General features: G+C 42.3%; 1 protein-coding gene across 1 annotated transcript in view; it reads right to left on the bottom strand.

Annotated features, from left to right (window-relative positions):
• Nucleotides 1-15,184, bottom strand: part of ECT2L (epithelial cell transforming 2 like) — a 59,570-nt gene that overhangs the window by 27,146 nt on the left and 17,240 nt on the right. The window contains exons 4-11 of the mRNA XM_040965495.1: nt 13,917-14,169; nt 12,447-12,615; nt 11,121-11,259; nt 9,214-9,382; nt 5,854-5,982; nt 3,627-3,719; nt 2,387-2,569; nt 372-475 (exon numbers count right to left, since the gene is read on the bottom strand). Coding sequence (XP_040821429.1) covers nt 372-475; nt 2,387-2,569; nt 3,627-3,719; nt 5,854-5,982; nt 9,214-9,382; nt 11,121-11,259; nt 12,447-12,615; nt 13,917-14,169 — 1,239 coding nt within the window. The remainder of the gene's footprint in view (nt 1-371; nt 476-2,386; nt 2,570-3,626; nt 3,720-5,853; nt 5,983-9,213; nt 9,383-11,120; nt 11,260-12,446; nt 12,616-13,916; nt 14,170-15,184) is intronic.

Below are 15,184 nucleotides of genomic sequence, written 5' to 3'. Positions count from 1 at the left end.
AAGCAGGTACTTCCAGCTGAAAACAGAAAGCACAATGTTCCAAACTATAAATCAAGATTTTCCTACTTGTCTGTTTTGTATATTGGCTATGAGGGTATTTCAAAAAATGAATGGAAAAGTGGAATGAAACAATTATATCCTAGTGCCAAACATTTTTTTTAATCCACACATAGTTTTTCATGAACATTTAAAACCTCTTTGCAGTATAGCTTGGGTGTAGTCTTTCAATGGCTCTTTTTATAAATGGATATAATATCTACGAAAAAAAAAAACCATCTCTCCCTCACAGCAATAAACTGGCAAAAATATGCCAGGTACGAGCTTATGTAACTGTTAGCCTTTGAGTCTGCTTTCTTCAAAGCAACACTTACAGAGTCTGCTTTTGACAGCTCCATCAGCCCCTCCGTCAGAGCACTCGCAACTTCTTGGTTGTTCAGAATGTTGGTCAGGCTCATGGTGTCATACATAAATTGCCCTGTGTTTAGAAAGCCATATGCCTAGGCATTAATTTAATTATAGGAGTTTTCAGATTTGCTTTTTTGGTTCTCAGCTTTGCTTTCCAGTGGATACAAATACAAAAAAGCTGGGGGTGGTGTATAAACTATCATCAATCTGTGGAGATTTCTACTAGGGAAAATGTATAAAATGGTACAACACAAGTTAAGTATGCCACATAAAGCATATAATCCCACAAATATACTCAGGTAAAACAACAGCATGCATTCCACATGGACACCTGTTTGAGTCCCATTTCTCTTCTGATCCAGTTCCCTGCTAATGCACCTATGAAAGTGGTAGAAGATGGCCCAAGTACCTGAACACCTGCCACTCATGTTGGAGACCTGGAAGAAGCTTTTGGCTTTGGCCTGGCCCAGCACTGGCTGTTGCAGCCAGCTGGGTAGTGAGCCAGCAGATCTCTTTCTCTCCCTCTGTAACTCAGTATTTCAAACAAATCATCTTTTAAAAAGAAGAGACATTTTTTCAGTCCACAGGAAATATACTACAATATGAATACACAGACATCTTCTGGTGTCTTAAATATTCCAGGCACTATGTATTTATCTGAAACCATTCAGTTTCCATTAATATTCAATTGCCTATATGTATCATAGGAAAACCTCTGTCTTTGAAGAGTTTACTGTTCCACTCTTCTCCATAGTCCTTGATAGCTGTGAAATAGCCAGTAGAAATAATTTCTTCCTGTCGATAATATTGTGAGTGTTTTCCAATATGGGTTGACTATCTCTTCAATGTGGTAGAGGAGGGTAGTACAAAAAAATTAAATACAAAAGAAAAAAACCCTTGTTTGGGAGGCATTTATGTAAAGAGATATGACATACATGGGCAGATGAGAGCTCTATGCACATTGTGAAAGACAGATTTTTAAAGGGGGCAAGGGAGTAGGAGAGAGGCGAGGCATGGACACACGAATAAAATGACAGAAGACATTGGGACTAGTCAGATGGGATATACACTGGGGGTGGGGAATGAAGAGGTAATTACAGCTGGGGAGAAATTCCACTGTGTACCTAGATGGTGGGAAATACTGAATCGGAAATAGACTGATTTCAGTGAAGATCTAAAGTTGAGATCTTGCACTGCTTCCAAAAGGTTCCATTGGAAAGATGCAAACTTGGGGAGAAAAAAATCAGTGATGTCCACAGGAGTCAGCAAAGGACTCCCAAGTCCATCATCAAATCCAGCATTTTCGATGGAAAATTCATAGAGCTTAAGCTGTAGAGCACTTTGGAGAATGGGTGTTGTGGTATATACGACTGTAGTGTGAAAAGGGCATTGCCTTCTGGGTTAGCAAACAGCAACTTTTCTCTAAGCTTGTAATTAATTGATATGGACATCCAGGCATTAATAAGATGGATTTTTTTCTCACTTTTCTGAGAGAGAGAGAGAGAGAAGCCATACATATGAACATGAGTAAGCTCCCACATCCACAGGGTCACTCCCATGAAGTCCTGCAACACTTTGGGCTTGGCCAAAGCAAGAAGCCAAAAACAATCCAGATCTCCCACATCGTGGTGGAGACTAGTTAGTTGGACCAGGCCCTGCCGCTCTCCAGGGCCTGCATGAGCACGAAGCTGGAATCAGGAGCCAGCCCGGAATAACAAAACCGGGATCTCTGGTGCAGGACTTGGGGGTCCTAGCCACCATCTTCACTGCCAGGTTAACTGCCCACCTGGATGGCAAAAATCTAAGCCAACAAATAAAGCAGCTCTGCCTTCTGATCATAGACACTCTTATTCTGAGTGGATATTCCCCACATTTGACAAAAAGTGTGGGAAACATAAGGGTTAAGTTAAGGTACACATTGGCTGAAGTGCACTTTTTCAAGTCTAGGTTCCTAGTCACTTGCCAGAGGCAAGTTTCTCACCGATCATCCTGCCACTGACGCTCTTCCGCAGCTCCTTGAATAGAGGACTTAACTGTTTCCTCACGGCTCTCAAGGTGTCTTCCAGGGAGCCGGCGAAGTGGGCCCATAGCTGCAGCTTGGCTTCATTGAAGTAGATGGCAGGGGGCATCCTTTCCCACGGCGCTCCCAGCCACTCACTGAGAACTGACATCATTTTCCCCTTAGCATTGCAGACCAGCACTTAGAGGAAAGAGCTACTTATTAGAGTACAACAGAAACTTAGCATTTGTTGAAGTTTACCTTCCTTGGAGGACTAAAATAAACACCTGTGCTCTGCTTCCAAACTGTAAAATTAGCATCTTTAAAAGGACGCAACAAACTTTTCAAATAACTACATACTCTTAGACAAGGCTGACGTACTGGTGTTTAACACAAGAAAATTAGCAGCTAGCACCATGACTTAGAAGACAGCCTCTGGCTGCATTGCCAGCATCCCATATGGGCATGGGTTCATGTCCAAGCTGCTCTACTTCCAACTCAAGTCTGCTTATGTCCTGGAAAAGCAGCAGAGGATGGTTCAAGTTCTCAAGTCCCTGCATCCACACGGGAGAACTGGAGGCAGCTCCCTGCCTCTGGCTCCAGATCATCTCAGCTGTGGCCATCGTGGCCCTTTGGAGAGTGAACCAATGAATGGAAGAGCTTTCTGTCTCTCCTCTCTGCAAATCTGCTTCTCAAACAAAAATAAATTTTCTTAAAAATAAAAAAATGAAATAGCTGTTCAGTTTATTCCAGGAAGTAGAGCAGTCTTAGGGGTAAGAACATGCTCCATGCCTTACCTTCTTTTCAAACACTGTTGATTTGAGAGGCAGAGAGACAAGAAGAGTTCCTATCTGCTGGCTCCCTGCTCAAACACTCACAACAGGCGAGAGCCAAGGCTGGGCTGGAGCGGTACTCAAGAGCAGAAACTCAAGGCATTGAAGAACTTGAGCTAGCAGCTCTGCCTCTTGGGATAAGCATTAGCCAAGAGGTTGGTGCTAAAAGTCAGTGCCAGGGATGGAAGTCAAGTATGAGATGATCTGACATGAGATGCAGGTGTCTTAATTCCTGGGCAAACTCCCATTCCTGCTTTATCTTTTTATTCTAAAAGTAGAATTTGTTTTAAAATCCCCTAAGAAGCAGTGTATTTCCTGTACTTGTGTTTTAGTGATTATGGCATAGGCATGAGTTACTGAGCATATGGGTAAAATCCAAGTGAACTTACTGTGTTGGTAAGAGCCAGTTGCAATCCCAGTGGGGGCAGTAAAGAATGTGCCAGTCAGTTGAGACAGCTGAGCAAGAACTTCATTTCCCATCTCTGCAGAGTCAAAAATACTTGCAATAGTTTACTCACAAGGTGAGCCATGAACAGTTCAACATCACACAAGAGCACCATGGAGTTGGCTAAGAAACATCACACACAGGTGGCTGTCATCTCCAATTCATTTACAAACTGCTAGTGGAAGTGTGAAATGCTACAACTGCTATGGTAAACAGTTCAGGAAAAAAAATTAAACATACACCTATCATAAGACCTAGGCATTCTACTCTTGGACACTTTCCCAAGAGAAATAAATGCATAAATTCACAGTTAGGTTCACTGCAGACTTATTCATAAAAGATAGAAACTAGAGAGTATCCAAATAAATTGACAAAATAGAGTCTATCCTCACAGCCACAGAACAGTCCTTCTAATACAGGAATCAAATGGATGAATCACAAGACTCTACTCTAACTACAGAAATCAGACAAGAAAAGAACTCCATTTTTAACATGGTAGAAAATGCAATTTGACATAGTGAAGGTAAAACAGCAATCTCAGGTCGGCAGTGAAGAGAAGCAGGAGAGAAAAGTGATACAGAGCCAAGAAGAAACTTTTGGAAATGACAAATACGTTCATTTTCTTAATTGCTTTATGCTTTTTCAAGATACTTACATTAAAATTTGATCATTTAAAAAATGCATGGTTTCCTGTATGCCAATCATACCTTGATGGAGCTGTTTAAATTGTTTTAAATAAAAACAAAAGGATGAGTTTTAGATTTTTGGTTCATGCTGGAACTAAGTGAATAATGCCATTGTTGTTGAGGAAAAAGTTGGTTTGATGTTGGAGAGAAAGTTAGGTATCTTTGCTTTAAAATGTTTATCAGACATGCAAATTAAGCATTCAAATGAAGATGTCCAATGGAGTTTCACAAAGTCTGCAGCTCTGGTTTCAGAGGTAGAGACAGAGAGGCGGGCGAAAGTTAGTCCTAGGCACATTGAGAAGGTCAAGCGGACAGTGTGCAGGTGGGAAAGGCGAGCATGCACATCAGGGTCTTGGGGCCTCGCCGAGTAAAAAGACAGTCACAGGAGCTGAAAAGGGGCCCTGGGGTAGGAGGAGACCAACAGAGCATGTGCCGGAGAGAGGGAGTGTTTATCTGCATCAGCAGCCTCTGAAATGTCACACAAGGTCGGAGGCAGGGAAATGAGACTGCTGTGCCTGAGCACTAGAAGTCACACCCACTCTCAGTGACAACAGAAATGTCCCATGAAGCCTCCCCTGAAGACGTATGGGCAGCGAGGAAGGCAGAGGCCATCGGGACAGAGCAGGGTTCTCCACGTGTGGGCAACACCTGGGAGCCTTCGCATCACCTTCAAACTCCCTAACAAGGAAGGTTCTGCAGCCCCTCCCTTCAAGCAACCAGGAGCTCCGGGGAAAAGACCGGCAAGGGTGTGTTGCCACAGCCTCGCAGGAAATCCAAATACAGATCAAAGCCCTGGAAGCATGGGTCTGACCAACTTGCTTCGTTTGAGGGAAAGATCACTGATATCCTTACACAGAGATAGTTATCATATATATGTCATGCATATTTGTACATATGAACAGGTGATCCTACTGATGCACATGATTTTATAGAATTGATCCAGCTGGGAGAAGATGAGATTATTTGTTCACATTTTAAATCTGCATAGTTTGTTGTGTATCAACTATTGCCTCAATAAAGCCACTTAAACATTTTTAGAAAAATCCTCCCCTCCCAAATCCAGATGAGTCTTAGGTTCTTGGTTTATGCCAAAGAGGATTTGAGCATAGGCATGAAGTTTGAAGTGAAAAGTGATGGGAAACAGAATCAAATAAAATAGCTGTGCTTTGAGCAGGAGCAGTTCCTCCATTGAACAGAAGGAAGATAGAGTAACAGTAAGGGAGGCATCAAGTTTTCCAAAGGAAATAGAATTCCTACTGCTGGGTCTTCCCACTGATGTCCACATGCGTGTAGACACGTAGAGGTGACGCTCCAATCACCATTCCAGGCTTTCCTTCCCTGAACACCCGGGAGTGTGACAAAGAGCCAAACACAACGGAATGATTTGACACACTCAGAAAATGTCGTCATTTGAGAATGTTAGATTCGCAGGATAATGTAGTGTAGGCAGGACCATGCGCTCTCCACCGTGACTCCAGATCTGACCTGATGCTCCAAGTGGCACGAACAAGTCTACATGTCCGCCTTCCTCTTCAGTGGCCACATAGCTTCCTAATTTCTCCCAGAAGTCTCTCACTTCAGGCTTCAGCAAGTTTTTAACGCCAATTTTATAGCCTGAAGTGGCAGAGGAAAAGGAGGAAGCAAAATGTCATTACCAGTGTCCTGATCATAAGCTCTGAGCAATTTGTGCAATCACCACTACAAAATCAAGTCAACATACACCTGTAACACCAAAATTTCAGGATGCGTCTGTCTAATGCTGTACCATGTCAGGGCCACAGATGATGCCCTTGGAACCATCATGTTCTACATTAATTGGACACTGTGGATTTAGGCTTAAGATAATGTGTCTCGGGCCCAGCATGATTGCCTAGTGGCCAAATCTTCACCTTGCATGCCCTAGGATCCCATACTGGCACCAGTTTTGTCCCAGCTGCTCCACTTCCCATACAACTCCCTGCTTGTAGCCTGGGAAAGTAGCCAAGGATAGGCCAAAGCCTTAGGAACCTACACCCACATGGGACACCCAGAAGAGGCTCCTGGGTCCTGGCTTTAGATCATTTCAGCTGTGGCCATCTGGAGTGTGAATCAGTGGATGGAAGATCTTGATCTCTCCTTTTCTCTGTGGATCTGATTTTTCCAGTAGAAATGAATAAATCTTAACGGAGAGAGAGAGAGAGAGAGAAGGGGAGGAAACATTAAGTAGTTTGGAGCACAAATAAGGCTCCCAGAGGTGGCGACTCTTGCTACTATGCCCCTTTGCTCCTACCTCTTGGCATTCTGTGTGTGGATTACACCCAGCTGCACGGATCTGCATCCCAAGGCCCAGTTAAGAGAAAGGAAGCAAGCACAAGGACTCCAACGTCCGGCTCCCTGCCCAGAGAGCTCTACACAGGAAAGGACTTCTTCCGGTGATGCGCTTTTCCAAGGTAAAAGCTTTCGGGAAAACACTGCAACTGTACAGAAGGAAGTCAGTTCTTTCAGCTATTTTACGACCATGAGCATTACATAAGGAAGAATTTGGAAACTTTTCTCATCTGGTGGACAGCAAGGCTGAAGTTGGGAAACTAATAATCCTCTCCACCTAAGCCACAGTGACTACTGCGGTATAAACATGCAATGTGCACCATTCAAAAGAGTTACCGTGCAATCCATTATAAACTTAACCCGCACACAGTCAGCATCTGTGCTTTCCTCTGGGGAGATATGTAAAACTGAACATGGAACAGTTAGCTCCAGGATTGGGTATGCTACACAAGGAAAGCCAAAAATAAAGCTTTATTTTAAAATACATTTGTTTCTGCCAATAATGCAATTCACAGAAAGCATCCCAAGTGCTGGCCTTTCTTTGCAAAGAGAGCAGCTTGACAGGTGAATTGGGACTCACTCTGCCATTCTGTGGGTTCCCTGTTGGCTTGAGCCCAGGTTGTCTATTTCCTCTCTTCTTTGAACCCACAATGACGGAAGATTTCACGTAAGTGAATATCAATTAGAGTTCAGGTAAGAGCAAAGAGCACTGCAAGTTACTGATAAGGAAGAAGAGGATCTGGAAATGTAATTTTGAAACACTATCTCCTCCTTCAAAACACACACACACACACACACACACACACACACACACACACACACACACACACACACACAACCACCAAGGTTGGTGAAAGCTACTCTGACAAGTGAATCATCTCAGCCATTCCTTTCCTTTGTGATATAAACCAGTGTGAGCGCAACTGATGCCGTCAGTGCCTCCCAACTGACTGACCTTGGCATTTGCTACTCTTAAAATTGTTTCACTTTCCTCATAAAAGTTGTCTGCATTGGGGGCCACAACAGCAAAAAGGACACCTATGAAATGACAGGAACTCGTGTTTGTGAGACAGAAAGCCGTGTGTCTGATAAGGAGGAAAGACCAAGAAAATATAAAGAAATGTCGTAATTAAACCTATGGAAAAACCAAGAATCTAATTTTTTTTTTAATGAACAAGGTATTTTTAAAAAAGATTTCGTTTTTAAATTTTTACTTGGAAGGCAGAATTACAGAGAGAGAGGGAGATCTTCCATATGCCAATTTACTCCCACAAATGGCCACTATGGCCAGAGCTAAGTCAATCCGAAGCAAGCAGGCAGAAGCTTCTTCTGGGTATCCCATGTAGGTGCAAGGGCCCAAGGACTTGAGCCATCCTCTGCTGCTTTTCCAGGCCATAAGCAGGGAGCTGGATCAGAAGAGGAGCAACTGGAACTTGATCCAGCACCTACATGGGATGCCAGCACATCAGGAAGAAGATCAGCCTACTATGCCATGGTGTTGGACCCTAAACAAGGGAACAAACCTTTTTTTTTTTTAAAAGAGCTACAAATAACCAACAAAGAAATATGATATTCAGTGCCACCCATATATATTAAAAAATGTAAGTCAAAAACCACAGTGTGCTATCGTCTCGTCTCTACTAGGATGGTTATTATAATCACACACAAAGAAAATCGTAAGTGTTAGCAAGGATGTAGAAAAATCAGAATCCTTCTGTATAATTGGTGTAACAGCTGTGGGAAACAGTGAGGAGGTTTCTCAAGAAACTGAAAGTCGAATTACTAATTATGACTTATGATTTATTATGATTTACTGATTATGATTTACTTATTATGATTACTTATTATGATTTAGCAAATCCTATTTCTGGGCATCTATCAGAAAATACTGAAAGCAGGATCTCAAAGAGGTCATTTTCAAACCCAGTGTTACAGGCAGCACTACCCACAACATCCCAAAGGGAGAGCTGATAGAAGGATTTATCAATGGTTGAATGGATAGACTAGACGTGGTGCACAACACACACCAAAATATTACTGCTTTTTAAAATGAAGATAACCTGGTCAATGCTATAAAAAAAAATGTGAGTGGACCCTGAGGACTATAATACTGGGTGGAATAAGCCAGTCGCAAGCGCAAAAAACTCCATGTTATTCCATTCATTCGAGAAACATGACATACTCAAATCCACAGAAACACAAAGTAAAATGATGGTTGACATGGGCTGGGGAGGGGAAAAAGGAGAGCTACTAGTTAATAACCATGTAGAGGCAGTTTTGCAAAATGAGAATGTTCTGGGGAGTGATTCACAACAATGTAAATAACTTCCATGATAGTGAGCTGCACAGTTAAAGGGCCCAAACAGTGACTGCTCAGCATTTCTGAATCTAAGTAGAAACACGCACCAAAAGCTTGGCAACCTTTCCTCATGAGGACCAAGCCAACACTTACCAAACTGGAACTGAAACAGCAGTCAGTGTGAAAGGCCAACACCTTACAAAGCTGCTCGGCTCTTCTTGGCCAATTCCCGGGCCTACCTTGGAGCAAGTGGATTTCTCTGCTATCTCCATCACTGAAGACACCCAGGCTCTGGGCCTTCCGTCCATCCAGAGCCTTCTCCACAAGATAAAGCAGGCCCTCCAAAGTGATGCCGCTGTGCTCAAACACCACGGAAACGACAGCTGCCTTCACACTCTCCACCACCATCTAGAAAACCAAACCAAACCCAAGCAACTGAGGCCCACCCATTTAGAGTGCGTCCTATGCAACGAAATACATTACATTGTGATTTCTAAAGAATTTTTGTAAAGATTATGAAAGGAAGATGCACTGTTTTCTTTGGTTCCTTTTTAAGTTATTTTGTCTAATTATAGGAGAAAATTTCATCAATCAGAAGTATGTATTATGAACAAGTTTTCTCCCAACCTTCTCATCTTTGTACACACTAAGCAGAGAGACATATGTGCAACTTCCAAAAAACAGTAAAATCAAGATTACACAACTTCACTGTGGACATAACAAACTTAAAATTTTCCTCTTAATTATGAATTTTTAAATTATCAACATTGATTGACAAATGTTTTCCATATAAGTAAATACTAAAACTACTATTTTTAAAAATTCTCCATAACAATTCACAGAATAGGACAGGCTGGAAGGTCTGTGAAGCCGATTTTTTCCAGAACCTTGGGTCTTACTCTGGAGGTCATAAATCAACTAAATAGAGAATTATCATGCTTGTGTCCTAATTCTTACCACAGCCCCATCAGAGACATAGTCAAGTAACTATATCATAACCTTAAATACAGTAAGCCAATAGAAGGATGGATCCAGGCAGTTCAATCGCCCACATTTGGTGACCAGCTATCCTGAGTGATGCATTTGTAAGCATTTGGGAAGCTGTCTGCAGTCCAGAGAGATCAAAGCTCTGACCCTGATGTCCTGCGTATCCTGTGAGTTTCCCAGTCATTGACCATTACAGGCAATTTCCAGATCCTGGGAAGTGATTTCCTTTCTTACCAATAGGAACTTCGGGAAAAGCTTCCTGTGTTGGCCAATGGACCACCTCCTGAATGTCATCCTCTACAAACACCTTGGAGTTATGTGAATGGATACTCCTTAAAATAATTCATAACTCATCATATCCTGATAAACCCACCCCCAGTTGAAAATACCATAAACAGAAAATGCATTGAATGTGCTTGACCTACAGAACATCATAGCTTGGCAACTCAGCACATCGTAGAATCGTTGTTTTCCTCACAATCACAGACCTAACTGGGAGCTGCTGTCCAGCATCCAGGAAGGACCAGCTCACACAGGGCCAGACCCAGTGCGAGAGTTCAAAACAGTGTTTCTACTAAAGTCAAAGAGTCATTCAAACCTTTCCAATTCTGAATACATACACATGTATGTGCTCATGTCTTTCAAACATATTTTCTACCTGTGTCTGTCATGCTTATTTTTCTAATATTCACAAATTAAAACATATAACTTCATCCTAGTGAGAGCACATTTCAATGGCATCCTCCTTCAATACATGACAAAATGGGATTTCTGGCTTTCTTCTTTAGAGTAGCAAGGTTTATGTAATACCAATATTCTTTGTGAATTCTATAGTATTGAAATACTTTTTTTAATTCCATGGTACTCTTGGATTCCATGCAACAAGTCCAATTCAACAAGAATTTACAGGACAAATGCTAAATGAATGGCAGTTTGGGCCTTCAATGCTTTCTCAGAATTATTTTTATTTATGGTCACCTTTATTGCTTCTGATTGCTAAGACTGCTTTGGGTCTGTAAATTTCCACTTGACCACATGATTTTCCTTTTAGGAGATGAATCATTTTCATACACATATGGTGAAAAGCTTGCCACAGACTCCTTAGATGGAAAAAAAAACCCGATTCAGGGAAGGGCTGATCTCATCACCCAGTCTGTACCTCGTATGCGGGAATCTGAGACGATATCAAAATAAAGTGTGGCTGGAGGGCAGATGAAGAGTCTTGGTCATCTCTGTGAACTCCCTGCCAATTTTTCTTTGATAATACAGGATAGGAATGGCTTCCAGAAACATTGCTTCTGAAGAGGAAAAGAAAAAGAAAACAGCAAATTTTTAATTTTCTCTGATTTTGATTTTTTTTCAAAAATTTAAATATATATTTATTTTATGTACTTGAGAAAAAGCCTATCTGGTGCTCTCTTTCCTCCAGATGCCTCCCACATTTGGGAAGGCTGACACTGGGAGCCTGGACTCCATCCAGGGTTTAAACATTTGAGATATCACCTGCTGTCTCCCCTGGGAGTGCATTAACTAGGAGCTGGAATCAGGAGTCGAGCTGAAATGCAGACCCAGGCCCTCTGATACCAAAGAGCATTGTAGCCACCATCCGCAGCACCTGCCCTGAGCTTGGCTTTTCAGTAACAGGTACCAACAACATGTCCTCGGGTATCAGCTATACTCCGCAAGCCCAGGGCCTCCGTGCCCAAGACCCTCCTTGATGATGGCAACAAATGGGGCTCCCACACCGAGTGAGCTAAATTCACCCTTTGGGTCTCTCAGGAGATGTTGAGACATAGGAGGGTCCACAGGTGATAGAGAAAGGAAATTGTGACTTTGAGGGGTTTCGGTTCTGGTGTTTAACAGTATGATGCTTGGATAAGCTATGTAACCTCATAGGCTCTCAGCTCCCTTATCTGATACATAAGTACGTGAGATTATATGAGCTGCAGATTCTAAAAGTCAAAAAAGTTACATTTGTAGAAAGTTTCACAAAATTGTTTTAGTTATGAACACATGGAATGACTCAGTGGAGTAGGAACTGAATTGCCGGTAATCTCATTACATGGTATGACATTGTTCACTTATTGCATTTGGTCACTGACGTTTCCCTACTGTAGATAACAGAAATAATTTGGACATGCAAATATAAAGAAGATTTACATGTGGATACTCTTACTCCATAAAAAGTTGTTATTTTTGCTCAGTAATTTTACACAGAAATATATACTATATCCACAAGACAGCCTCACTGTAGGATAAAGAATATTTGAAACAATTTGTCAATGTTGTACACTCATTTTCCTCTCCAGAAGGCATGCTAAAGATTGCTGTTCTTGAAAATTAAGCAGTTATTCCTACTGCTCATTTATAGGCTAACTTAGCCACACAATTATGCAAGACCGTTGTGTGTTTGCTGAATTATTCTAGCATGAATTCTTGGGGTCACTAGATGCTCTGGAGTCTTAGGTAGGGGAATTCTGCTTACCGCTTGGGTGAAGCTTCCAGCGATGCCAGAAGTAGCTCCTTCTGCAGGGCTTCGTGAAGTCCCACTCGGGCCCTCACAGTCTGGGGGAGACATGGCTGGCATTTGGATTTTAACCATCTAGAGTAGCATGTTCCACTCACCCAAGGGGGCCGCACTTTGAATAACTCCTCTGCAAAACACACAGTGTGGGCTTGTCTACTTATTTCACGCATCTCTCAGACAAGTCTACACAATCCAAAGCATCTGAACTATAGTTGTACAGGGCTGTGTGCCAAATAAGAATAATTCTAGCCATCTTCACACAGCATGGATTTCTTAGCCTCTTGGCACAGTAGCTACAAATTATTAGTCATTTCAGATCAAAGGACAAAGGTCAGAGAGCAACCAACTCTTTCTGGAGAGAACAGTTCATCAGGTAGTAGACTAGACATTCCTTCCCCTCTCCTTAGAGAAGTGAAAATTCAAGTAATTTCCCATTCATTCATCATAGTCAGTAAAAAAAAAAAAAAGGATGGACAAAACCAAATCAATTTCATTGCTCACTTTCACACAATATAAATCAGAAGACTTAACTGAACATGTATTCAAAATGTATTTAACTAATTTAAAAGGCAGGAAAACAGAGAGACACATAACAGATCTTTCATGGTGTGCTACCCAAGTTAAGAGCACCAATCCAGGCATCTCATATGGGCAGCAGGGACCCAAATACTGGAGCCAGCAGAAGCTGTTTCCCAAGGTGCACATCAGCAGGAAGCCAGGATCAGAAGCAGAGCCAGGCTGGGAAGTAAAGTACCCTGCTCCCTTCATACACTTCTTACGGTCATTCTTCCTTCCTATATTCCTATTTCCATTTCTGGTCCTTTTAAACTAGTCATGATTCTTCTGCCTTGGTTCACACTTCTTTCTCCCTGTTTTGGTCTCATACACCAAAGAGAAACTAGGACGGCCATGGAAGCACTGACTCTCAGCCTGACAGATGCTACCTGAGACTGTACTGCTTCTATTATCTATTAACTTTAAATGCGTAATAAAGAATTGAAGAGCTGGTTCTTCCAGAGTGCCACCTGTACATTATTCTGGAAAGAGCACCGTCCTTTGTTAAAATCTGAACACAAGGGCGCAGCACAGTAGACTAGTGGCTAAAGTCCTTGCCTCGCATGAGCCAGGATCCCACATGGGTACCAGTTCTAATCTTGGAGGCCCTGCTTCCCATCCGGCTCCCTGCTTGGAGCCTGGGAAAGCAGTTGAGGACGGCCCAAAGCCTTGGGAGACCTGGAAGAGCTCCTGGCTTTAGATCAGCGCAGCTCCAGCCGTTGCAGCTGCTTGGGAAGTGAGTCAACAAACAGAAGATCTTCCTCTCTGTCTCTCCTCCTCTTTCCTGTTTAAAAAGTCTTTAAAAAATCTGAACTCAAATACATGTGATTGTGCAATACTTGCATAAGATATAAAGCTTGAAAAAGTACTTACTTTTACGCAGCTCAATTTTCTCCCAAATTATTTTCCTTAAACACCTCTCTCTTCGTCTCTCCTGCAGCTCCTCGTCTTCAGTTTTAGGCTCATTCAGTGTGCCATACACAGCTGTGGCTTCCCTGGGAGTCAGCCAGTCCAGGTTAGACACACAAGCAATATAGTGGTGCTTCCAGGCTCCGTACTCATTCTCTGTGGGTGTGTAGGGCAGGAACCATCCAAACTTGACACATTTGGGCATCCATAAGCAATCCTTTAGAGAAAGGAGAGAAAGACAAGGTATAGATTATCTCAAAGGATAGTTTTCTAATGATAATGCTTTCAGGAATATTGTAATATTTAAAATTATACTGAAATTGCTGGTGCAATTGACTCACATCTGAACTTGACCCCAAGAAGCAGCACATCTTACTTCAGAGTGGAGTGTATGTATTATAAGTGTGTATATATTATAGGTGTGTATGTATTATAGAATATACATATTCTTCAGATTTGCAACTTGCTCACTGTTCCTTCCTAGAGTGTTTGATAACTTTGACCCTGTTTTTTTTTTTTTTTTGTTAAGGATTTTTACTTATTTGAAAGGAAAAGTGAAAAAGAGACATTTTGCATTTACTGGTTCACTTCCTAAATGGTTGCAACAGTTTTGGCTGGGCCAACCTGAAGTTAGGAACCTGAAACTCCATCTAGATGTTTCCCAATACAGGTGGCTGGGATGCAGGTAACTGGGCCTTCTGTTGCTTTCCTAGGGAGATTTGCATGGAACTGGACAGGAAGTGGAGCATCCAGGACTCAAGTAAGCACTTTGTGATGCCAGCAACACAGGCAGTGGCTTTATTCACTATACGTAACACTAGTCCTAGGTTATGAGAATTCAATGTCCAGCAGAGGCATAGCAGTATCAAACCAGCACTCCCACCAAGAGAGAGTTTTGATGGAAACATAGGATGTTGCCAGCACAAACACATTTATCACCCATAAAAACAGAAAATGTCATGCGGCTTAAAGTAAACAGTATCTAGACAGAGTATCATAAAGACAATTGTTTGGCAGCATTGTTCAGCCAGCAACACAACAAGGACATGTACAGCCAAGGCCACAGAGAGTAAGGAAACCCAGAGAGGGAAGCTGTCCTAGTCAGGGTCCAATCCTCCCTGGAGGCCTCTGCCAGTTCCCAAGCTCAGTAGGCTGAGAAGCAGAGCAGAAAACCATGGCTGAGCAGACATGGAAGCTGTAAGGGAGGCACATTGAATCCAGGGTCCACTGAA

This window comes from Ochotona curzoniae, unplaced genomic scaffold (genome assembly GCF_017591425.1).
Source record: "Ochotona curzoniae isolate NIBS_2020 unplaced genomic scaffold, NIBS_Ocur_1.0 scaffold_3890, whole genome shotgun sequence".
Classification (NCBI taxonomy): Eukaryota; Metazoa; Chordata; class Mammalia; order Lagomorpha; family Ochotonidae; genus Ochotona; species Ochotona curzoniae.
The sequence above is the reverse complement of the archived record's forward strand: the minus strand, read 5'-3'. Positions and strand labels throughout refer to the sequence as shown.